This window comes from Poecilia reticulata, chromosome 17 (assembly GCF_904066995.2).
Source record: "Poecilia reticulata chromosome 17, P_reticulata-male-v2, whole genome shotgun sequence".
Lineage (NCBI taxonomy): Eukaryota > Metazoa > Chordata > Actinopteri > Cyprinodontiformes > Poeciliidae > Poecilia > Poecilia reticulata.
In genome coordinates this window covers 26,547,186-26,572,165 of record NC_088846.1, presented here as the reverse complement: position 1 = coordinate 26,572,165, position 24,980 = coordinate 26,547,186, and the positions used below count along the sequence as shown (strand labels likewise).

At 35.4% G+C, this 24,980-nt stretch overlaps 1 protein-coding gene across 4 annotated transcripts in view; it reads right to left on the bottom strand.

Moving 5' to 3' along the window:
• Positions 1–2,968: 2,968 nt before the first annotated feature.
• The window catches only part of LOC103479478 (rho GTPase-activating protein 12-like), a 62,099-nt gene continuing 40,087 nt past the window's right edge, over positions 2,969–24,980 (bottom strand). The window contains exons 3-18 of one of the 4 annotated variants that reach the window (XM_008433917.3): positions 22,777–23,046; positions 18,957–19,163; positions 17,437–17,517; positions 16,172–16,300; positions 14,346–14,414; positions 12,798–12,859; positions 12,366–12,447; positions 11,460–11,561; positions 10,314–10,412; positions 9,220–9,322; positions 8,852–8,971; positions 7,873–7,971; positions 7,700–7,777; positions 5,714–5,848; positions 5,365–5,470; positions 2,969–4,463 (exon numbers count right to left, since the gene is read on the bottom strand). In XM_008433917.3, the coding sequence (XP_008432139.1) occupies positions 4,289–4,463; positions 5,365–5,470; positions 5,714–5,848; positions 7,700–7,777; positions 7,873–7,971; positions 8,852–8,971; positions 9,220–9,322; positions 10,314–10,412; positions 11,460–11,561; positions 12,366–12,447; positions 12,798–12,859; positions 14,346–14,414; positions 16,172–16,300; positions 17,437–17,517; positions 18,957–19,163; positions 22,777–23,046 (1,917 nt within the window). In that variant the 3' untranslated portion in view covers positions 2,969–4,288. The remainder of the gene's footprint in view (positions 4,464–5,364; positions 5,471–5,713; positions 5,849–7,699; positions 7,778–7,872; positions 7,972–8,851; positions 8,972–9,219; positions 9,323–10,313; positions 10,413–11,459; positions 11,562–12,365; positions 12,448–12,797; positions 12,860–14,345; positions 14,415–16,171; positions 16,301–17,436; positions 17,518–18,956; positions 19,164–22,776; positions 23,047–24,980) is intronic. The other 3 variants (XM_008433919.3, XM_008433918.3, XM_008433921.3) reach the window with 3 other exon arrangements.

The following is a 24,980-nucleotide window of genomic DNA, read 5'->3' as shown; positions in this document are numbered from 1 at the left end:
TTTTCACAGATTATCTGTCTCATGTAGGAATGGATCATAAATCAATAATGTGCATCGCGAAAGACACGTGGTCAATATCAATGGATAATATGTCTGATAGAATGTTCACTATGGTCGATTCAGAACCGCACAGCAATCTGGGCGATGTAGGCAGAGGATAGACTTTATCTGGTTGGTGGATTCAACTCACTCTCTGGTTTCCTAGCAACTCACTCACTCTCTGGTTTCCTAGCAACTCACTCACTCTCTGGTTTCCTAGCAACTCACTCACTCTCTGGTTTCCTAGCAACTCACTCACTCTTTTGTTTCCTAGCAACTCACTCACTCTTTGGTTTCATAGTAACAGCTTGCTGAGTAACTTGCACAGCAGCAGTTTAAGATTTCTCTAGTGTGCCTCATAACTGCTTAAAAATAAAAAAAAATCTACACCCTGTAGTAGGTAGAAAACCGGATAAAATAGGGAAGGTTATGTCACTAGTTTGGTAATATTTAAGCTATTTAAAACAAACAAAAAACTAATCAATCGGATATCAACTGATCTGAAATGATTATACTGCGACACGTTTTCCATCCAAATAGTCCAGCCCTAGTCTTATGTTATGAGTCAATTCTAACAAATGCATAAAAAAAGAATAATTTTTGTAGAACTACTGCAGCTTTAAAGAGGAAACGTAACTTTCCAGCTAACTGGCACCAGAGACAAAAGTACAAATAAAAGGTTGGAACCTTTTTGGAACAAAAAGTCTCATATGGTGTTTTTCAGTCTGTCTGAAGCGGGGTCAGACATGCAGTGCTTTTTTAATGTTCAATGCTGCTCTCCACATCATATCAGCTGCCCTTTGCTGTCTGAGAAGCCTGAATTCATGTGACCGCTGCACGTAATTTCACACGTCTGCTCCTCTGAACTCTCTGGAAGGAGGGTGTGACCTCAGCTTTTACGTTGAGTAGATACCTCTCTTTCATAGCTCCTTGTTTCTGGAGATTCTAAATTATATAGTTGATGCACATTTTCTGATTACATTTGATGTGCATTTTGTGAAGAGCAGAAATTTCTTTTCTGTGATATTGAGCAGTCAGATGTGATGCCAGGGGCCACATAGAAGCTGCAGTGAAATGTTGAAAATTTCTACAACACAGAAGATATTTGCACAGCTGAATAAAGAAGAAAGCCCTTAGCCTTCTGAAAACGCTTTGTATTCACAGATAAAAGAATTTATCATCACGGTTTAACACTGACCCGACATCAAAGATTTCATTAAAATCAATGAGCTACATTTCTTCCATGGTTTTATTCCTGTGATGTGTTTTTTGTAATAATAGAAACTGGTATTGAATCTACGTGTGAGTTTAACCTTCAAAATATTGCACCAAAGTGGGTTAAGAACTAGTTAATGTAAACTTCAATATTACTGTTAATGTAATATTAACAATATTACTAGTTAATGTAAACTTTAATATTACCGTTAATGTAATATTAACAATATTACTAGTTAATGTAAACTTCAATATTACTGTCTACTCTTTTGCCACACTTAAAAGAAAAAATGTTAAATTTAAAACATAAATCAATCCCAGGTATATATTGAGTATATTTTTGATTTATTAACAAGGTGGGTTTATCTATTGTGCATATGCTGATATAGCTTAAAAAAGAAGAAAAATTAAGCTATTTTATCTAGGAATATTTTCATACTAAATATTTACAACTGTGATGCAAAAACAAGTACTTACTAAGCGCACTTCTGCCACATTGGAATATATTTAAACATGAATGTTTTGTTTAAGCACATATATATATGTCATTTTAAGAGTCTCTAGTGGACACACATCTATATATACATTTCTAGGTTATCAGTGACTCAAATTAAACTATAATACTGAGCTGCAGCTCATATGTGAATTAGGCAATTCAAATTAACTGATTGATTATAGTTCAGTTAGCCCCGAAACAATATTTACTCGATTTATCCATTCAGTTGTATAACAATGTCTGATACAAATGGCTTTCTAAAAAAGATGGCTTCAGCTTCCTATAGTTAGAAACCGGATGAAAAAGAAAACGTGTTGGTAATATTAATAAAACTGTAACAAATTGTATTGTTATTACTATTAAATTAAATATGCACAAAATAAAACACTCACCTTCTTTGGTATAACAAGAGTTGCTGAGTAGATTGTAGCTCACCCACAACTGCTAATTAGCTTAGCTAAGTTAGCTTAGCCGGGTGGTATCCCTTCCGAATCTATTATTTGCCGGTTAATTTTGAAACTTGGTACATAATTAAACTAACAAACTGATCAACACTATATCACCACACGAAGCTATGGCTACGTTTTATAACAACAGTTTTATTAACCAGTTTTTACAAGGTCGAAATAACCAACTGTCAGCTTACTAAACCGTAACAGTTGGAAGACAGCTAGCGAGCGATGGGTTTGCTGTGATTGGTTGTTTTGTTGCACGGCAACAACCAACTGTACTGATTGGACGATGTGCAACTGTTCAGTGCCCCGGTTCCATCTCCACTCATACTTGTAAGCTACTTCAATTTATTTCTAGAACTGGTGTTCTGCATCACATATAAATAATTTGGAAATGTTTATCGTAGTTTTATAATTTATTAATTATACTTTAGCGCTTGAAGATTTTTCTTTTGTCATAAGTCAATTCCGCTGCTAGCTAGCCCTAGACTCGTTTGTTTTGATTGTATTTACCCAGAATGCTTTGCGTTTTAGTTTGCTTCCTGCTTTTGAAGAGGTATCCGGTCCGCTTCACATTCACATATGCATTCGAACCGCACCGGAGTTTACTTCAACCGAACCGAAACCTGTTTTTAGGCGGATCAGAGTTTAAATACAAATTCACACCTCGCCAAACGAACCAGACTTTCTAGACAAACAACCTAAAGTTGGATTAAACAGTGCTGGTGTGAATGCAAACATTGAGAAAACACAAACCTACGTGACATCTTTTCTTAAGAGGTATTTATTCCAGTTTGATGCAGCCAATAGTCACTGACTCACATGTAAACCATCATTCCCAGTTTATGGACTCATTCCTCACATCTGTTGCTTCAACACAAACCACTAAACAGTGATTTCTCCCTCTCCACATTATAAACACTCAAGGCATACAAACTTACTTTTACTATTTGTACAATTTATTGTCAGTAAGTCCATTCAATCTTCACTCTGTCCATCCACCTCTTGTTCACATACACACATAAACACTGTACAGTGTTCAGAGGCTGAAATATTTTAGTCTATTAAGTCTTAAAGAAGCAGATGAGTACCCTTGTTTTAAGCCGAGGCCGTGCACTGCAAAAACACAAAATCTTAAGTGTGATTTTGTCTAGATTTCAGTGGAATATGCAAGACAAAACTAACTTAAAATTAACTTTTTAGCAACTTTTAAGGTAAAGAATTCCTTAATATTACAAAAAAAGTACAAGTTCCACTGGCATATTATTTCAGTTAAAATACAGACATAGGGATCTGTCAGTTTTTCTTAATCAATATTCAATGATAATTTACTTAAAACAAGCTCCTATATTTTTGCAAAAAGTGACTAGTAAGTTAGTTTTGTCTTATTTTAAGTCTACTAAGAGATTTGCAAAAGAAAGTAGACAGAAATAGTTGTGTTTTTGCAGTATGAGATGATTTGTTCTAACAGATTTAATACGGAGAACATCCTTTTTTTTCTGTTTCTCAGGAGCATAAAGAGAAGCACATTCAGGGGGAAATAAAGGAGGCAGAAAACATTCAAAAATAATAATAATAAAAAATACAATAAAAACAGCCAAAAAAAATTTCTCCCCACTCCATCACTTTCTGGTTTATTTCTGCTTAATTTTATAAACATCTAAAGCCAAGCTGAGGTGAGACCACCGTCTGGTTTTGATTTGTGACAGGAGTGACTATAAGCGATGAGATTTACAGCGCAGCGCGTACAGATCCCGTTCAACATCGTGCATCTCCAATACTGACGCCTCATCTGTAATACAGTCAACTTAAGCTGCTTCCTCCTTTTAAGCTCAGCCTGTGCAGTTTGTCGCACATTCAGAAGAAATCCAGTGTCGGGACTAGGACAACGTCGCCTTCGCAGTGAAGTGGCACAAATGCAGCTGCGGGACAAAGTGAGATACTGAAAAGTGCAAAGAGTCAAAAGTTTATTTGGTCGTTTCTCTGGAGGAACGCGGTTGGCCGGTTGGTCGCTCTGCGATGTTTTGCAGTGAGCAGCGACGCCAGGTTGGGAAGAGCTCTGCAATAAGAGAAACGATTCTGGCGTCTACCTGCCGAAAATGTTCTCATACTCCAGCAATATGAGCTCCACTATCTGGTTCTGGTAAACCATGTTGAAAGCCATGTTCAGGGTCTCCGTTTCGGGACGCAGCAGCGTGGGGCCGAAAACGATGGCCACGCTCTGAGTGGTCATGCGGTTTTCCTCACCATGATCGATCACTCTGGGAAAGAAAACGAGAAGAAACATGGAGACAGAACCTTTATTAGTGGTTCATATAATGATAACTTCAGGGTTCTGACACATTTGGCCTCCAGAGTTTCTAAAAGTTTCAAAAGGTCTCAGTTCAACTTGACTGTTTAAAAATGGAAAATAAAAAAAAGTGAATTTATAGCAGATTTCTACACACAGGCTTTAAATCTGTAACCTTCCAGTTTCTGTTTCTACTCTGAAAGGAAAGAAAGGAAGAACGAAACAGGGTACAAAGAAAAAAGGAAAGAGAAAAAGATAGAAGGAAGGAAAACAGGATACAAAGAAGCAACAAGCAAAGTAAGGAAAGAAGTGAGGAAGGAAGAAAAGAAGGAACAAATAATGAAATAACAGAGGAAGGAAAATAGGATACAAAAAAAAGAAGGAACAAAGAGCAAAGAAGAAAGGATGGAAGAAGCCGGGAGGAAAGAAATGCAAAAATGGAAAGAAACATTAAATGAGGAATAAGGGAACAATCACACAAAGAAGGAATAAAAGGCATAAGAAAGGAAAGGAATCTAAGCAGGTTGGGAAAAACAACAAAAGGGGAAAAGGAAGAAAAATGACAGAATGAAGGAAATAAATAAATGGAAGGAAGGACTGAAGGATGTGAACAAGGAAAAACAGAAATTGATGCAGCATTCAGAGAAAGAAAAATACTGAATCACATTTGGAAAAACAAATATTTTTCCCGTTTTCATACTGGAATCAAACTCTGAACTTTATTCACATGCAAATCAAAAATGTCGTCTCCTCATCACTGCAGATGTACGACTTTATCAAATAAGATCCAATTTATGAAGTCTTTCCACATCCTTTCATCCATTTGTTGCTGTGGGGTAATAAAACAAGGATAAAACGTGTAACTTTCTTACTTCCTGAGGTGTTTGAAGAGAGCCTGCATGGTGTCGTGGTTGGGCCTGGGCAGCTGCCTCACCAGCTCTTTGATGGCCTGCACCCGCTGCCTGTAGTCCGAGATTTCTGCAGAAGAGGAAGAAAAACAACATCAAAACCTGCATTCACCGCAGAGTTATTCTGGTTGCAGCACAAACAAAACGTTTCTAATGAGTTTCTCTCACTCATGCAGTACAAAAAAGTTGCTGAAAAGTTATTTGTAAGTTAGTTTTGTCTGATTTGGAGTGTCAAAGATATTTGAACTAGAAACTAGAGCAGAAATACTCAGTAAGATTGTGTGTTTTTGCAGTGTAGCTGTGTGAAGCGTACTGATGGCGGAGACGAAGTCGTGGAACAGAGCGTAGGTGAAGAGCGGCTCGGGCAGCTCCCTGAAGAACATCTTCAGAGCTCCGGTCGTCACATGGATGTCCTCCCACTTCGAGTCCGACAGGCTCAACTTCTCATCTGGAAAAAAAAACAACAAAAAAAAAAAAAACACTTTACAGAACCTCCTTTGCTGCCAAAACACAAAATCTTACCCAGTATTTTTGGTCTAGTTTTTAGTGCAAATATCTTAGTTAATTTGAAATAAGTTAAAACATTTCAGAAATACAGCTCTGGAAAAAATTAAAGAGACCGATTAAAATTATACATTTCTCTAATTTGACTTTTTATAGGTAGATGGTTGAGTAAAATGAACATTGTTATTTTATTCTATGAACTACTGACAACATGTCTCTGAAATTCCAAGCGAAAATTTTGTATTTATTTGCAGAAAATAAGAAATGGTCAAAATAATGCAGAGCTTTCACACCTCAAATAAATCAAAGAAAACAAGTTCATATTAATTTAGAAACAACAAAATTATTTTAATTCAGGAAGAGTTCAGAAATCAATATTTAGTGGAAAAACCAGGAGGTTTTCAATGGGGTTCAGTGCAGTGGGCTCTTCATTTTTTTACAGAGCTATATATATATATATATATATATATATATATATATATATACTGCTCAAAAAATAAAGGGAACACTTAAACAACACAATATAACTCCAAGTAAATCAAACTTCTGTGAAATCAAACTGTCCACTTAGGAAGCAACACAGATTGATAACGGGGACCCTCGTCGGGTCAATCAGTGTTGCTTCCTAAGTGGACAGTTTGATTTCACAGAAGTTTGATTTACTTGGAGTTATATTGTGTTGTTTAAGTGTTCCCTTTATTTTTTTGAGCAGTGTATATTTCTTTATTAGGTTTATTTAATAGACACACACAATAACAGTCAAACTGAATAAAACAGCAGTCCCATGTCTGTATCATGAAGCTTACACAGTAAGTTAATCTGCAAAATGTTTCCCTACATAGGCTTTTCTAGCCAATATATAAAACTATTAGAAAGTGAAATAATAATAGTGTAAAATATTAAAACGTAGATCAGTCAGTTTTAAGAGTTTGTGTGTTTTAAGCATTTTTTTTGCCATCTTTCCACAAATTATGGCATATTTTATTCTTAATTTTTAATTGTTCTGCATTGTCTCTTTGACCAACTTCTGTTTTCCATTTTCTTAAACCTAAAAGAAGAAATGAACTGATTCTATAAGGTGTGTATTTTTAAAGGTTTGTTCAGGTTTTTTTTCTCCAAAGCGTCATGTAGACACATTTTATGTATTTATTTTCATCCTATTTGAAGTGTAATGCCATATTTGCACTAGAAAGTTGACTAAAATACTTAATTTGTTTGTTTTTGCAGTGATGTTAGAATCAAGGGAAGCAAACTTATGTGATGGGACGTCACTCCAGAGTGCGTTTTGGGAAAAAACCAAAAATGTGTTTTGATCGTAATCACATATATATATATATATATATATATATATATATATATATATATATATATATATATATATATATATATATATATATATATAAGCTTCTTTTGAGTAAATCATTTCTTAATATTGTTTAAAAAAATGACCAGATTATTTCAGTTATAACAAGAAATTTCTGCCAGGCTGTAAGTGAAATAAACTGCCAGTGGAACTAGAACTGGGTTGCTAAGTAACGGGCTGGGCTTGGCTGGGGTTGCTAGGTAACGACGCAGTGACTGTTGACTGTAAATTAAGTGGAACTAGAACTTTTTTTTAAATCAATATTAAGGAAGTACTGACTTAAAACAAGCTCCCATATCTTGCTGACAAGTTGCTTATTAGTTAATTTGATCTTATTTAAAGTGAACTAAGATAAAAACTAGAAACTAGATCGAAAATACTTGCAGTGTTTAACATCTAACAGTACTAACAAAGTGTTTCACAGCAACTCACCATGACTGACAGCAAATCGTAGCTTCTGTATGATTGCCAGGTTCCCGCTAACTCTATACAGCCCGTCTACATACAGACCTGCAGAGGAGCCAAACACAAATGGGTCAGTGACTTTTATAAAGCTCATCAGGAAACGACCTGCAGGTAAACTGCAGTTCCACCTCGACACTCACCGTTGTTCTCCACGTGATCGATGCACATCCTGACGAAGTTCGGTACCGTGGTGTTCTCCTGCTGACACAAGCCGGACAGACTGCAGCCGAAAACCTGATCTGAAGAAACAAATGACAGGAAACGGGTCACTTCTCTCCCTTCATGCAAAAACCGTCAGCCGAAAACGTTCTTTAAGCATCTGGGTTTTAAATCCACTCATCTTGGGTATGAATGTAAATTGATCTGGGGCTTTTTGTGATTTATTTAAACGGATCTTTGTCTTTGCATAATTTTGCATCCTATAACTTTAAGGAATTTGCTGCATAAGTATGAATTTGCTAAACTGTACTTACAGATATGTTTACAGATGTATTTAAAGTCATAATTAGGAGATTAAAGTTATAATTCTGAAGGTAAAATGTAATCATTTTGAGATTAAAGTCCTAATTTCAAGAAAAAAGTCAGAATCTGAAATTAAAGTCATACATTTTTTTTAATGCTGTCCCTAATCCTTCTCCATAACAAAGAGTGTGTGGATGCGAAGATGCATTTATTTAAATATCATAAATATGTTTAAATTAGAACCAGTAGGAACAGTTTTTAATTAAATTATTTCTACTTCTGGCTCAAAGTGAGAAAACTGTCTTCATTTAAGCAGCTTAAGCAAACAGATCTCTTATTTTATATACTGTAGTTTTATAAAAATCTAATGTTTTGCATGTAGTTTTCTAAATGCAAATGTCTGCTCAGCTAAAGGGTTTTCAGTGTTGAAAACACCAAAAAAAAAGTCACAATTTGCCACCAAAAACATAGAAAAATAATCAGAAAACAGAAAGTAGCATTGTCCTTAAATATTTTTTACAGCCAAATTAGAGAGAAAAAAGTTGTGCTGTTGATGCTTTGATTTTTCATGATGGATCCCTTAATAAAGCTGTTTGATGATTAAACAGGAAGTAGATTGAATGGATAAAACGGCCCAAACAGTGAAGGACTGCAGACCTTTGATGTATCCCTTGTCCCTGACGGACTGCATGGTGGGCCGGCGGTTCAGCAGCTTCTTCAGCTTGTGTCGGGTCTTCTTGGTGTCGGTGGCCTCAACGCTGGCCGACGGCTTCATGGCTGAGGAGGAGAAATGGGAGAAGACGCCGTTACTCACCGCTCGCCTCTGCACTCTGGTCGCCATGTCTCAATGTTTTCCTCAGACTGAAACTGATAAGGCATGTGCTCCAGCTTCATAAAGCTTTTGGACTTTGTTCTTTCATTTATTTCCCTTTAAAGCCCGTTTACGGTCCAATAAGGGAGAGGAATCAAACAGAAATATTCAATTTTCACTTTCAGTCGCCTTCAGCTTTAACTTCAGCTCTGACCTTTGTCTTTCTTGGAGAGTCTTTGGTCTTTGTCCTTGTCCAGTTTCTCCGCGCCGGGCGACTCGGGCATGTCCTCCTCGATGGCCTCGTCGGACTCCCAGGCCTGAAACACGGAGGAGGAAATGAGATACGAGGGGCTGTAAAGGTCCAACTGTTTGCTCTTTGGCTTCTCTGAACAGGAAATCAGGAAGTTTACGCTCAGGTTGTTTAAAGATGTCTTTGTTTCAATTCAACAATCATCTTTGAGGGTTTTAGTTTGTAAGTAGAGGGTAAAATAGGATGTTTTGTTTAACTAATTGCACTGCAAAAAAGTGAAAATCTTAGTACACTTGAAATAGGACAAAACTAAATTACAAGTAACTTTTCAGCAATATTTAGGAGGTTTTTTTTATTTAAAGGAAAAAAAACAGACAGACAAGCCAGTAATTTAAGTTACAGCATTTTATGCACATATTTATATTTAAATATAAGCTGGTGGAATTTGATTCAGCATGAATTAAATAAATGTTTGTTTGCACTGTCTGTAAACAGAATCTCAAAACCGTTTGAACAGAAAAAAATTGTTTCTCAATTAAAAATCGCTTCTGAATTGAATTGTGACTCTAAAAATCAGAATCAAATTGCTAGACACGATTCGAATCTCAGCACACTTGAAATAAGACAAAACTAATTTGCAAGTAACTTTTTAGCAAGATAAAGGAACTTGTTTTAAGTCAAAAAGGTCTCAACATGGATGAAAAAGTTCCACTGGCAGATTAATTCATTTAAAACAAGACATTTTGTAAGTGAAATAATCGTATATCTTGCTTAAAAGTTACTTGTAAGTTAGTTTTGACTCATTTAAAGTGCATCAAGACATTTGTACTAGAAACAAAAATGACTTGGTAATGTTTTATGTTTTTGCAGTGCAGGGTCTGAATTCTCTGATCTGATAAAGTTCATTTCGCAGCAGGAACCAAATCGTTTCCATTTGTTCCTCTTATCGTTCATCTACAGTCTCAAACTCTTCCTCTTTCTGTGCACTCGTTTGGCTGCGGCCATCTTGTTTGTGTGTGAAGCAGACGGACGGTGCAGCAGCGGGGCCAAACACTCACATGTGCGCTGATGGCTTCCTGCAGAGCTCTGAGCCACTCGTTCACCACGGTGTCGTTTTCAGACCAGAGCAGCAGCTCTGTGCCCTGACGGATCTTCAGCTGCAGGCGGCAGACAAAAAAAAGGGAAAAAGTTTGTTAATTTTATAAATCAACTTTAAAAAATACTCCTTACATAAGATTATTTTCTGTAACGTTACAAAACGCCTGATTTACCTGGAAATATCTTAATGTTTGTTTTTATCTGAACCAGTTTTAAAACTTTATTTTTCCTCATTTTTTTTGTTACAAATAATAAATACTATTGTGAAATAGTAAAAGTATCCTGAGTCGACCGAAAAGGAGCAGGGCCACAGAAAAAAATTTAAATTTAACCTCCTAAAGTTTTACATTTCTGATTAAAGCCTGAGATTAAAAGGTTAAAATTCTGAAATAAAAAGTTTCAATTGTAAGGAATAAAAGTCAAAATTGGCACAAAAAAGAATTCTGAGAGTAAAATCAGCATTCTGAGAAAAATCTTTAAAGAAAAGTTTGAATTCTGAGGAGGGAAAAGTTAAAATTAGCAGATTAAAATCAGAACTTAAAATCAGATTTCTGAAATTCCAGTCAAAATTGAGATTAGAATCAGAATGTTTAGATTAAAGGCAACATTCTGAGAAAAAAAGTCAAAATCATGAGAAAAAAACTAAATTATGAAAGAAAAAAACTAACTTTTGAGAATAAAAAGGTTAAAATTCTGAGAAAAATTCAAAATTCTCAAAGGAAAAATCTAAATTCTGAAATTACAGTCAGAATTTCAGTGGCATTAATCATCTTAAGTAAAAATCATACTATAAAAGCTGGCATTGTAATGATGTAAAATATTATTGATCATCTTGGCTCATGGCCACTGATGACCCCAAATAGTTTCTTAGAAAATTACAATATTAAATAAAACTTTTCTGCTTTGGTTTAATCTTTTTCTAATAATTACAGCTGGTATGAAATCTGTTGTATTTTGTAAACTTTGGAATGTATTTAAATGATTTTAAAACCTGGTAAAGTTCAGATTGTTTACTTTTTGACCTGATGTGTCTGCCTTTATTTTCATGCAAAATTAACTCATAATTACGGAGTTCAGAAGTGGATGGAATAATTTGGGGTTTTCACCTCTAAAACGTGCTTCTTGCTGGACTTGTCTTTTGGGGCCCAGTCCACTGATGCTCCCCTCAGATCCACAGTGAACTCTGGTTTGGACTGACCGCCTCCAAACTGGGTGGGAAAGACATGAATATGAAGAAAATATGAATGAATGTGGAAAAAATATGAAGAAATATGGAGAAAATATGAACAAATATGGAGAATGTGGAGAAAATATGGATAAAGGTGGAGAAAATATCAAGAAAAATGTAGAACATATGAAGAAAAATTGAGAAAATATGAAGGAAATGGAGAAAATATGAAAAACATGAAGCGATATGAAGAAAATATGGAATAAATATGGAGTAATATGGTAAAAATATGAAGAAAACATGGATAAACATGGAGAAATACTAGCGGTTGTAGCGTATTCAAAGTTTAAATTCACTGTTCTGCTGTCAGAGTTTGATATTTATGGCTGAAAAACAAATTATTGATCTGAATGCAGATAAAAATCCTCCACTATAAATGTGTCAATACCATCATCAACTACAATCAGGATTTTCTGATTTATTTCTGCTTTTTTGCAGTAATTTAGCCTTTTAAAAATAATGCTCAGTCAAAACATAAATAAACATAAATCTCCATGTTTTTGTGTATAAGAAAATCAGACATTGTCACTGTCTGAAGGTTTTTCAAGTTTTCTTTGAACTTTGGCAACTTATCATTATGTCAAAACTCAATATACCAGCTATGTAAACTATGACAGTTTTATACACATAAAATGTATATTGTTGCACTAAAAAGAGCAATTAGCTGAAACCGAATATACAGATGCCACAACCTTATCAACTAATCAGCACAAATCAGTCTGAACTACACTGACATCTGTGATAACTGTATAATTATGAAACAATTTAAATGAAGAAATCTCACCCAGCTCGTTCCGCCTCCCTGTCCTTTGGCGAACAGCAGCGATGAACCTTGGAGGACTGTCCACGAGGACGTCCAGTTCTTCCTGCAAAACGCACAAAGATTCATTCAAACGACACTAAGAAACACCTGAAGTTAACAAATAAGGTTAAATCTATTTCTACATCTTCCAAAATGGGGTTAGGCATAAAATATTAGAGCTTTATTTGGAAAAAAAAGACTTTAATCAGACCAAACGTCTCTAGTTTTAGATAAGTTAGAATTACCCTCATTATTATTATTGTACATTCTTACCCTTAATTTTGCAAATACTGAGTTACAGCATGCAGAAATAAATTAGAAAAGTAAATTTTAATATCTAACAATGTGGAAACAGTTTTGTTTTGAGGCTTTTAAAGAAAGTGAAAGAAATCCTCGTCGTCCGTCTTCACTCACCGCACTCTCTTCCCGTTCTCAGTGATCTTCGTCACGTTCAGAACGCCACACTTTTCAGACGGCTGCAGAGGAAGAAAACAGGCAGCGGTGCAGAGTTTCAGAGGAAAACTAAACATTTCCACATGCAGCTCTGATTGACACCCGCAGCTGGATGACAGGAAAACAAAAACCTTCACAGACAAAAAGCTTCCTGCAGCTCCATCATGAAAACAAAACCCAGTCAGCACCAAGCCACCACAGCAACACCGACACTCAGATTAGTATAAAACCAACCAAAATGTTCATTTATATTTAAATAAAGTAATTCAATTCATATAAACAAAATTAAATCAATATACGATGCTTTGGTGAAGTTTAATTCCTCTAATTCATTACATTACACCTTGTGTGTGTATTTTAGAGATTTTATGTGACAGACCAACACAAAGCAAAACTTAATCATAGAAAAAAATGATTCATGGATTTTTTGTTCTCCACAATTTCAAGAATAACTACAAACTAAAAAACATGTGATGTGGATTTCTATTAAAACTCCCTGCAGCCAATACTTTTAAAGAAAAACATCACTTTTCACTGCAACTCTTTATTATTGTGCCTCCACCAGATTAGATATGGAGTGCAGGTTGTCACAGTTTGCTCCAAACTAAATATTTAGTTGGCGAGGTAAATATTTTCAGTTTGAAGTTAAATATTTAACTCTAAACTAGAGTTAATTATTTAGTTTGAGGCTAACAAGCTAACAAACGATTTAGATTAGAGCTAAATATTTAGCTGCCAACTTATTATTTAACTTTCTAAGTAAGGTTAGCGAGCTAAATATTTAGTTAGTAAATTAGCGGCAAGCTAAATGATTTTACAGTTAAATACTTAGAAGCTACATATTTAGATTAGAGACATTTTTTAGCTTCAAACTAAATATATAGTTCAGAGTTGAATATTTAGCTTCAAATTTATTTAGTTTCCTAAGTAAATATATAGTTTGAAGCTAAATATCTAGTTATCAAGTTAGATTCAAACTAAATATTTATAATAATTGATAAAATTTTGCTTCAGATTAAATATTCAGTTTATTGCCATCACGACTTGTAAGCAAAATATTTAGTTAGTAAGGTAAATATTTAGTTTTAGGCTAGATATTTATCTTCAAACTGAATATTTAGATATAAAAATATTTATTTTAGCGTCTTTGTGTCGTGCTTTCACATAAAATCCTGAATTCTACAAACATTTCTCTTGAAATCCATTTAGGAATTGATTCAGACCAGCAATTTCAGATTTTTGATTATGATTTCAACATGCAAATTAAACTGAACCCATAGAATAGAATATCCAACTAAAAATCAAATTAAACAAATTTCTGTAAACAAGAATCAAACCAATTCCTACACAGGACATCCTTCCAGTTAAATTTTACGTCTTAAACGTCCAATATTTTTATATTCCCTGAGGTTTCCTGTGTAGGAACTCTTCAAAAAGCTGCGATGCATTTCACCGCTGAAGCCGGCTGACGCGTCGCGTCGCAGCGCGAGGTTAGTGGCGAGTACTAACAGAGGCGGGGGGAGACGTGGGGCTCAGATCAGGGTCAGGAGGGGAGGACTTGGGGGTCTGAGGACCTTCCTAGTGAACAAACATGAGTAAAAAACAAAACACAGAAGCAGTTTCACAAGGTTTAAAGAAAAGCAGGTTAATGGAAAACGATGTGAGCTAAGGAAGACGGAGGCGGCTGAAAGAGTCTGGCGGTAATCAGGAGTGAGATTATAAAACTGCAGAGTGTGAAGAAGCTCTGAGTAAAAAGCAGAAATGGATTATTAATAAAGCTTTTCATGCCTTTCAGAGAAACACTTTTATATCAACCCAGCATGTAGAATCCATGTAAAATTTAATCCAGCTGAAACATCACCATCTACAAAAACTCTGAATTAATATGAGCTGCAACAACATTGGGATCACTAAAATACTTTTGATTTAATTTGACTTGATTTACTCTGCACTGCAAAAACAGAAAGATCTTACCAAGTATTTTTGTCGTTTCAAGTTCACTTGAAATAAGAAAATAAAAAGTAACTTTTCACCAAGATAAAGGAGATTTTTCATGTCAATAATTCCTTTATACTGATTAAAACTGGCAGATTATTTCACTTATAACAAGACAATTTTCCCATAAGTGAAATAATCTGCCAGTGGGACTTTATAAAGGAATTATTCACTTAAAAATGCTTCTAAATCTTGCTGCAAAGTTACTTGTAAGTTAATTCAAGTGTACTAAAATATCTGCACCACTAAATTTACACAAATTCTGGGTAAGATTTTGTGTTTTTGCAGTGTGTGTATCAGGTAGCAGCAGAAAAACACAACAAAAACACAAAATCTGAAGGATTTTTGGTGCAGTAAAAACACTTAAAATAAGATAAATATAACTTGTAAGTAACTTTTCACTCAGATACAGGAGTTTTTTTACGTCAATAATTCCTTTATATTGATGAAAAGGTTCTTTTGGTAGAGTATTTCACTTCTAATGAGACATTTCTAATCTGACAGTGGAAGTCGAACTTCTTCATCGATGTCGAGGAGTTTTTCTGTTAAAAATGCTCCTATATCTTGCTGAAAAGTTACTTCTAAGTTAGTTTTCTCTTATTTCAGGCGTACTAAGACATTTGCACTCAAAACTAAACATAAATACTTGGAAAGATTTTGTGTTTTTGCAGTGTTGTGTTCATGATTACGGTGAAAATTTAACTGCAAAAATGATTTTTTATTTTTTTTGGGTCTAGTTTCTAGTGCAAATTATTTAGTACACCTGAAATAAGAGAAAACTAACTTATAAGTAACTTTTTATCAAGATGTGGGAGTTTGATTTAAATAAATTATTCTTTGATATTATTGAAAAAAGTACTAGTTTCACTGGCAGATTATTTCATTTACATATGGAAAAATGTATTGTTATAAGTGAAATAATCTACCAATTGAACTTTTATATCAAGGAGTTATTCACTTAAACAAGCTCTTATATCTTGATAAAAAGTTACCTTTAAGTAACTTTTCTCTTATTTCAGGCGTAGTTAGATATTTGCACTAGAAACTAGATAAAAATACGTTGTAATATTTTGTGTTTTTGCAGTGAACATTTAGTTTAGTTGTTTGATCATCTTCATGCAAGCTGATTGTGTTTAAATGGGGAACTTTTCCTCCCCGATGGGCCCGACTACTGACTTGCTGTTTGTACGGGTGTTGGCGAACAGAACCGGAGCGGGCCCGCCTGCTTTTTAACAGCCGCTGCAAAGGAATGAGTCTGCAGCTAAGATCTGGTTGTGTTAAAGCCTGATTAGTTTTGTTCACTACTCTGTTTTCTGGGTTATATTTTTGAAGGCAGAGACCTTTTCGCTCGACTCCAGGACGTAGGCGCTGTGCCTCCATTTTGTCAAGACGATGGGCTCGACGTTGTTCCGGTCCAAACTGCGGCTCTTCGGTCCGTCTCCGGCCGGCTGAGGCGGCGACAGGTTGTACTGCAGCAGAGGAGGAAAAAAGAAAAACAAAAACCAAACTGAAATTATTTTTCTTCTGAAATACTAAAGAATGAAACTGAAAATGTGAAGATTTTTTTCAGCAAATTGGTAAATTTTCTGTTCCCAGAGTTTCTAAGAAATGACAGAATTATTATGTTATTAAATAACAATATGATGGACGGATGAAAGAACAAAGAGATGAGGATGATTGGATGGATACATTGAAAAATGAAGGGATGACAGGATGATGGATGAACAGAAAGACGCATGAAAGGATAGAAAGATGGAGAAAAAATCTATTTCAGATGGATGGATGGATTTAAAAATGAAGGGATGGGAGGATGAATAGAAAGATGAAACAACAAAAAACAGAGGGATGAATGGAAAGATGGATGAAATGATGGATAGATGTAAAAATTAAGAGATAAGAGGATGTTTGGTGAATAGAAAGATGGATGAACGGATGGATGGACGAAGAGAAAAACAGAGATGAGAGGATGCATCCATCAATGGATGGATGGATGGAAGGATGGATGGATGGATGGATGGATGGATGGATGGATGGATGGATGGATGGATGGATGGATGGATGGATGGATGGATGGATGGATGGATGGATGGATGGATGGATGGATGGATGGATGGATGGATGGATGGATGGATGGATTAACAGTTGGACGAAGAACTGTGCATTTTTCAGATGCACTGAAAAATGGATAAAACACTAAAAAAAAAATTCTCACTTCTTGTTAATTAACTTTAAATCTTTTGAAGTCGATGTAAAAAAAAGATACAATGATCAATCTGGCCAGCTAGTGAACGAAGGTCATTAAAAATATTTTTTTCCAACAATTTCAGTTTAAAAAAGCAAATATTTTTTCACCCTGCAAATAAAAACCTAACCAAAAATTTTAAACAAGTTTTTTTTTCCTCTGACAAACTGCAAAACATTAATTTAGTCGACACCTTTTCCTGCTTTTTCCACCAAACTATTAATAAAAACTAAAACTATTAAATGAATTAATATTTAGCAGAACTCTTAACTCTAGAAAAGTTGTCAGCAAAGTTAAATCTTGGAGTTCCATCGTTTCTTTTATTTGTTATTATTATTTTTTACTTTTTTCCCAGCGTCTTACCTTCGGCAGCTCCCATTCTGACCTGGAGCCGTCGGCGCTGTAGTAATAAGGCCTTCCCTGGTCATCGACATGTTTTAACCACTAGCAGCGCAAAAAGTAAAGAAAAAATAAAATGTATAAAGAAAATTATAATAAAACAGACACGGAAGAGAAAATAATTTCCTGTTTTCTGTTTGGCAACTTTGTTGTTTTGTAATATTGTCCCAGGATGGTCAAGCTAGTGCAAAAAAAATAAAATAAAATAAAAAATCAGTTAAAATCAGAAATTTACTATAATAACCACAAAAACTGGGTCAATCAGCGCTTTTCAAGCACTTTCAAGGTAAGCTTTAAAACCTTTCCAGCACCACACTCGAGTTAAAATCTATACAAATTAACTAAAAAGGAAGCTTCAATTCACTATAATACAAAATCATTTAATACCGGCATTGATCATATCTTGTAATAATATTCTACATTCTGCAATAGAGTCAAATGAAACTAAAATATAACAACATTTTGTGGTTTGTAACCGTCTCACGCACATCCTATAAACCTAATTTATAACCTATAAACCTGATTATAAGCTTTCTGGTAGAAATAGAAATAATTGTGGTTCTAACAAAGCTAAAATAAAGAAAATTTGGTCTGATTTAACTTCAGAGTGAGAAAAAATTTATGTTTTTATTAACTGTATAAAATTATCTGGTTTCAATTGTAAATTATGTTTTAAAAATTTAGTTTTATTAAATCACTAGGTTTATTACAAAACTGTGCAGTTCGCATATCAACCACTTTCAAAGACTTTATGCCGAAATCAGCAACTTTAAATGTTAAAAATAAAATTTTCTTTTAGTAGCATTCATCTGCAAACCAAAGGACTAAATTTGGTCGTCACTTATTCTGCGTTGTCCTTATGGAAAAGGATTAAAAATAAAAAACACTCAGACTTTAATCTCAGAATGTCGACTTTTTTCCACAGAATTTTGATTTTGTTTTCAAATTTAATATCAGAATTTTCACGGAGATTAATTTTTTAACTGAGATAAATCATCCTGATTCTATTCCCAGAATTTCCACTTTAATTCTCAGAATTCTAACTCTCAGAATTCCGGCTAACTCTCAGAATTCCGACTTTTTTTTTTCCAGAATTCTGACTTTAATCTCAAAATTAAATTCTGTTACAATTTTTTGCAGAATTCCGACTTTAATTCTCAGAATTCCGACTTTAACTCTCAGAATTCCGACTTTAATCCTCAGTATTCTTTTGTTTTTTCAGAATTCTGACCTTTTTTCAGGATTCTGACTTTTGATCTCAGATTTAAGTCAGAATTTGGAGACAAAAAAAGTCAAAATGATTTTCCAGTGGTCCTAATCCTCTTCCATATGTCCCAGTACTGTCAAAACAGTGGAGAGATTTAAAAAAAAGTCAGAATCCCGCCCTTTAAGAGGAAGTTTTTTACTCTAATTAACCAGAGGAACCAGGTCCAGCATGCAGTCCCAAACACCCAGCAGAGACAGCAGCAGCAGCTCGGCGGTACCTTCTCGTTCGTATAGTCGCTGACATACAGCGTGTGTCCGTGTTCGTCCATCTCCTCCGACCAGCCGCTCAGCGGCGAGCCGTACAGGCTGTCCGACTGGCTAGAGTAGGCGCTGAAGCAGGCGTCCTCTGAGGACAGAGGCTGGAGTCCTCCGACGGACAGCGACAGGAAGGGAAGGAAAGACGGCGAGAGCGAGAGAGGAGTGGTCTACCATCAGAGGGAAAACAGAGAGCATCTTTCACCAGAGGGACAGAGGACAGTCATGCAGCGATTTAGCAGAAACAGCCCACCACCATTAAAACAGAGGAGGAAGTGTAAACCTGATGCACTGACACTGAGTAAAGTTTATGCTTTTGGCCTGTAGGTGGCAGTGTGGTGCAGCCATTTGATGAATCAGAAATGATCACTGCAAAAACACCAAAGTATTTTGTCTAGTTTCAAGTGCAAATATCTAAATTCGCTGGTTGGGTAGCAGCTTGTTACATTTACTCCGATACATTTACTTGAAAATGTACTTTGAGGAGTGTTTTTAATATGCTGTAATTTTCACCTCTACTTGTTTTGGGACCTTATGTTTTATTTATACACTGCTCAAAAAAATAAAGGGAACACTTAAACAACACAATATAACTCCAAGTAAATCAAACTTCTGTGAAATCAAACTGTCCACTTAGGAAGCAACACTGATTGACAACAGGGACCCTCGTCGGGTCAATCAGTGTTGCTTCCTAAGTGGACAGTTTGATTTCACAGGAGTTTGATTTACTTGGAGTTATATTGTGTTGTTTAAGTGTTCCCTTTATTTTTTTGAGCAGTGTATATTTCTTTATTAGGTTTATTTAATAGACACACACAATAACAGTCAAACTGAATAAAACAGCAGTCCCATGTCTGTATCATGAAGCTTACACAGTAAGTTAATCTGCAAAATGTTTCCCTACATAGGCTTTTCTAGCCAATATATAAAACTATTAGGAAGTGAAATAATAATAGTGTAAAATATTAAAACGTAGATCAGTCAGTTTTAAGAGTTTGTGTGTTTTAAGCATTTTTTTTGCCATCTTTCCACAAATTATGGCATATTTTATTCTTAATTTTTAATTGTTCTGCATTCTCTCTTTGACCAACTTCTGTTTTCCATTTTCTTAAACCTAAAAGAAGAAATGAACTGATTCTATAAGGTGTGTATTTTTAAAGGTTTGTTCAGGTTTTTTTTCTCCAAAGCGTCATGTAGACACATTTTATTTATTTATTTTCATCCTATTTGAAGTGTAATGCCATATTTGCACTAGAAAGTTGACTAAAAATACTTAATTTGTGTGTTTTTGCAGTGATGTTAGAATCAAGGGAAGCAAACTTATGTGATGGGACGTCACTCCAGAGTGCGTTTTGAGAAAAAACCAAAAAGTGTGTTTTGATCGTAATCACAGACACTCTCATGAGCTGCAGTCGGCTCGTTAGAAGGAAAACACAGCAGTTCAATTTCAGATCAGTTTAGGAACTAATTACTCTGCTGCAAGGGTTTAATGAGGTGCTTGTCAAAAAAAGAAAAGAAACTCCAACTCTGTCAGATTATTATTTTTTTCTTCTGATGAGCCAAATCTGCCATAACCATTAGTCAGAGCTGACAGCAACTTCATTCTGCCAGGTTAATGGTCTGAACAGTAAAATCTTGATTTACTCCAGCTTGGCATAATTTACAACAACTAAAACTACTCACCAAGTGTTTTAGCGTCAAATGGTTCAAATTCTGTAAAATTCTCCAATTAAGAACCTTTTGCTATCCAATTATGAATTGGTTAATAAAAAAAAATCTGCCCAACACCGTACTGATGTTAAGTGAAGTTAAGGGTTTACTTAAGTTTTATTTTTAATATTGCATAAAATAAGCTTAAGTGGTTAGTTGAAAAAAACCAGAATGTCTGTTTTTATCTGATTAATTGACAGAATAACCCAAAGAATGATTGATAACTAAAATAATTATGCAATAAATCCGCTGTTAACTCTTTAAACTATTCTGCACAAAGTTATGCAAACTCTACAGATGGAGAAAAAATATTCTGCGCGTGTTTAAGCAACGCAGAACGAGAGGAAGCGATCCCTGCAATCGTACAAATCTGCAGCAAAGAGGTAACCATGGAAACTAATCAACAAAGCATGTTATTTGTCGCTTCCTGTTAGATTTACGCTAGCATTGCGTTTTCACTGAGCCTCATAGCTTTACAGTACTGTGGAAAAATCTTGAATCTTCTGTTACTTTGTTCCATTTTTTAAATTTTTTTTATTTAAAGCAGCTGGTTTTTCTGGGCCGTTGTGATCCGCGGTATCCCATAAGTTTCATTTTTATGTATTATTTGTGTATTGAGTTCATTTCCAGACACTTTTTTAAACATTTGGTAAAACTATTTAACTGTTACAAACATGAAAACACACCTTTCAATTTTATTTATAAAGTACATGGAAAAAAAACCAATATGTTTACCCAAAGTGCTATCTAAGCAGTAGGATGAAATAAATAATAATAAAATAAAACATTAAGCACAGAATAAGACGTACTAAAAAGACCACAAAGTTACAAAATAGAATATGACAAAAGTCACTGAAAACCAGCGTGTTTCTTTTAAAGAGAGACTTAAAAACAGCAACAGAAGATGATTGTCTAATGGCAACTTGTCCCACTATTGAGGAGCGACAACAGAAAAGGCCTGATCCCTTTAAATCAGCGGTTCCTGTATGACAACGATCCTACAAGGACTTAAAGGAGCAGTATTATGTAAAATCCACTCTTTTTAGCTTCACGTCATGCTATAATGCTATTTCCTCAACAAAACCTTACTTGGAGTGTTGCTTTGATTCTTTCTGACATGTCTGAGAAATCATTTAATCTCCATGGCAACCATTCAGCTGTGCAAAACGCCTGGGTGGACCTAGCCCCGCCTTCCAAGGCGCAGCTCCTCCTCAAAGCTGCTGTTTCCAAGCTACAGAGTTTCCGCCTCACACACACTACCCTCCCACTCTGCTCCTTCAGACTAGCCAGCAGCAATTAGCAAACACCTGGTGGAACTGCGCGTCAATCGTGCTTGTTACATGAGATACTTTGCAGTGAATTGCTGGAAAATTGTTGACTAAAAGTGTAAAGCAGCCAAAGCTCTAAAGAGAACTTTGAAAGATTTTTTTTTGAAAAATCCAGGTAGTTTTAAGCTTCTACAAATCCAACAAGTTAATGAAAATAAGTGGTTGGAAGAGCTTAAGTACAGCATACAGCCAATGGCACTACTAGGTGTTCCTTACTATATAATAAAATACGCAGATTGTGAAGTTTTAAAAGATTATGAAGCTTTTAAAATGTTTTCAAATCCATTTGGATCCAGGTAGAGGAAGAGTACAATATGATTATTATTGCAGGAAATGCGCTACAAAAACACAAAATCTTAACAAGTATTCTAGTTTCTAGTCCAAATAAGACAAAACAAGCAACTTTTGGTAAGATACAGCATCTTGTTTTAGGTCAATAATTAATATTGAAAAAGTTCTAGTTATAAGTGAAATAATATGATAGATCTTTTTCATCAATATTAAGGAATTATTGACTTAAAACAAGCTCCTACATTTTTTTGAGAAGTTACTTTTAGCTTATTTTGTGTCTTATTTTAAGTATACAAAGTTATTTGCACTAGAAATTAGACCAAAATACTTGGTAAAATCTTGTGTTGTTCCAGTTTCATCATCTATAAATTCCTTTACAACAACTAAAAGCCACTCAGCGGCCCTTACTTTGCTGCACACTGGTCCTTATTGTCCTGATGGACGTGAACTTTACCTCTGAGCTTTCCCCAGCGCTGTGCTTGTCGTCCCTGGCGTTCCCGACGCCGCCATCTTTGGTCCGCGGGGGCTTCCATGTCCTCTCGTGGGTGGAGCGGTTGCAGTAGTAATGTCTGCCGCTGTGGTCCGTGTATGTCTCCCAGTCGCCGGCGACGTGAAGGGGCGAGCCGGACGGCAGCGGCGGCAGGCTCTTCTTGCTGATCTTCAGCTCCTGGAGGTTGGTGTAGACCGGAGATTCGGAGACGCCTTGGCCCGAACTAGATCCAGTCTGTGGGAGAAAAAGGAATTAAATTTGTTATGCATGTTTCTGGAAACTGAATGAGGTTTCTGCGATTAAACAAATTCAAAATGTGTAGAAGTGATCCTGTGGAAACTTGTCTGAAAATAAATATTTTCCCCATTTTCTACAAGCTGCTTTGCACCCTTATCCCCACTGGGGTCGGGAGGGTTGCTGGTGCCCATCTCCAGCTAACGTTTCGGGTGAGAGGCGGGGTCACCCTGGACAGGTCGCCAGTCTGTTGCAGGGCAACACAGAGACACACAGGACACACAACCATGCACACACACACTCACACCTAGGGGCAATTTGGAGAGGCCAATTAACCTGACAGTCATGTTTTTGGACTGTGGGAGGAAACCGGAGTACCAGGAGAAAACCCACGCATGCACAGGGAGAACATGCAAACTCCATGCAGAAAGACCGGGGCCGGGAATCGAACCCAGAACCTTCTTGCTGCAAGGCAACAGCTCTACCAACTGCGCCACTGTGCAGCCCTCTAAATAAAATTCCATAAACATAAATTAAAAAAATGTAAAAAACAGTGTCTCCTTTATTATATTTCTTCTTAAGTGGTAAAAGATTAGAGAAAAATTACACTATGAGATTTTTTTGTCGCGATCAGTAATAATTTGAGCACAGAGGAGGAGAGAAGAGAAGCTGCTGTTTTAAAACTCTGGATGCCACAGACTCAAGCTAGGTTTGGAAAAGAGGAAGTAAAACTCAAGATGTGTGCAGAACATTAGGAAGACAATTTAGACACATTGATCCCTGCAGCTAGAAACAGAAAAACTTTAAATCTGTTACCGTAAAACCTGACGTCTTTTTGAGCCCGAGATTTAAAATTCATGCAGCTGCCATTCATCAAAAATCTGAATGTAAAGATTTATTTTTTTGCCAGCTAAACACCCACAATTACTTAAATATCTTAAGGCAAAACAAACAAAAAAATCACAAATTAGGAAACTAGGAATTTAAATTGTTTGCCAGTTTGTGCTAAGCTAAAATAGCTTTTTCTTTTTTTTAAATCAGGAAACTTCACTGAAAGAAACATTACTTGCTGTCCTTTCAGGACTGCAAAGATATAATTTACATTTTCAGATCCTGTTTTAAATTTAACTTGTTGCAAACAGCGTCTGCTGTCTGAGGAAACCTTTCTGGGTCAATAAAACATAATTCAGACTCATCTTGCTTTAATAATATGAAGTTATAGCTATGAACGGTAGTAACTAGATTTAAACTGAAGGTTAGTAAAAATTAAAAGCCTGGACAGCTGGTGAGTGAAGGTCACTATTCAGATATAAGTGAGCTTTAAGTTGGAGATTCTGCAAGCTTTTAGTTTTACTTAGGTTCAGCAGTTCAGTTTCTCCTCAGGTGTCATTAATAAATGCTTTGGTGTAACAAATGCAGCACTAATATTTAATTAGTTAAATTAACTTCTTGCATCATAAATGAATGACACAAACAAGGACTATCTGTGGTTGAAAAGCAGCCACAACCCACAAAAACAGCTGATTTTTTTGTTGTTTCATCATATTTTTTGGAGAAAAAATAATAATTAAAAACACAATGAATAAATAAATAAAATAAGAACAACAAAAGATGTATTCTTTTTTTGACAAAAATAACATAAAAAATGAAAAATCTTATATTCATGCTATTAACTGTATTAAAACTATAACAAATAGATTAAATATAAAAGCTAATATTAAAAAAAACAGACTCATTCTTCTGTTGATAAAAAAAATAATATATAAAAAACAAAATCTGATGAATTCAATGAGGGACGTCTCATAATTATTTAAAGTCGCCCGGCCACAGTGACAAGGAGCCATAAATAATACCGGAGCTCCAAGGCTCTAACACTGGGTCCTGTGATGATTTTTATTGCATGGAGATCAATAGAATTGAAATATGCAGGAGCC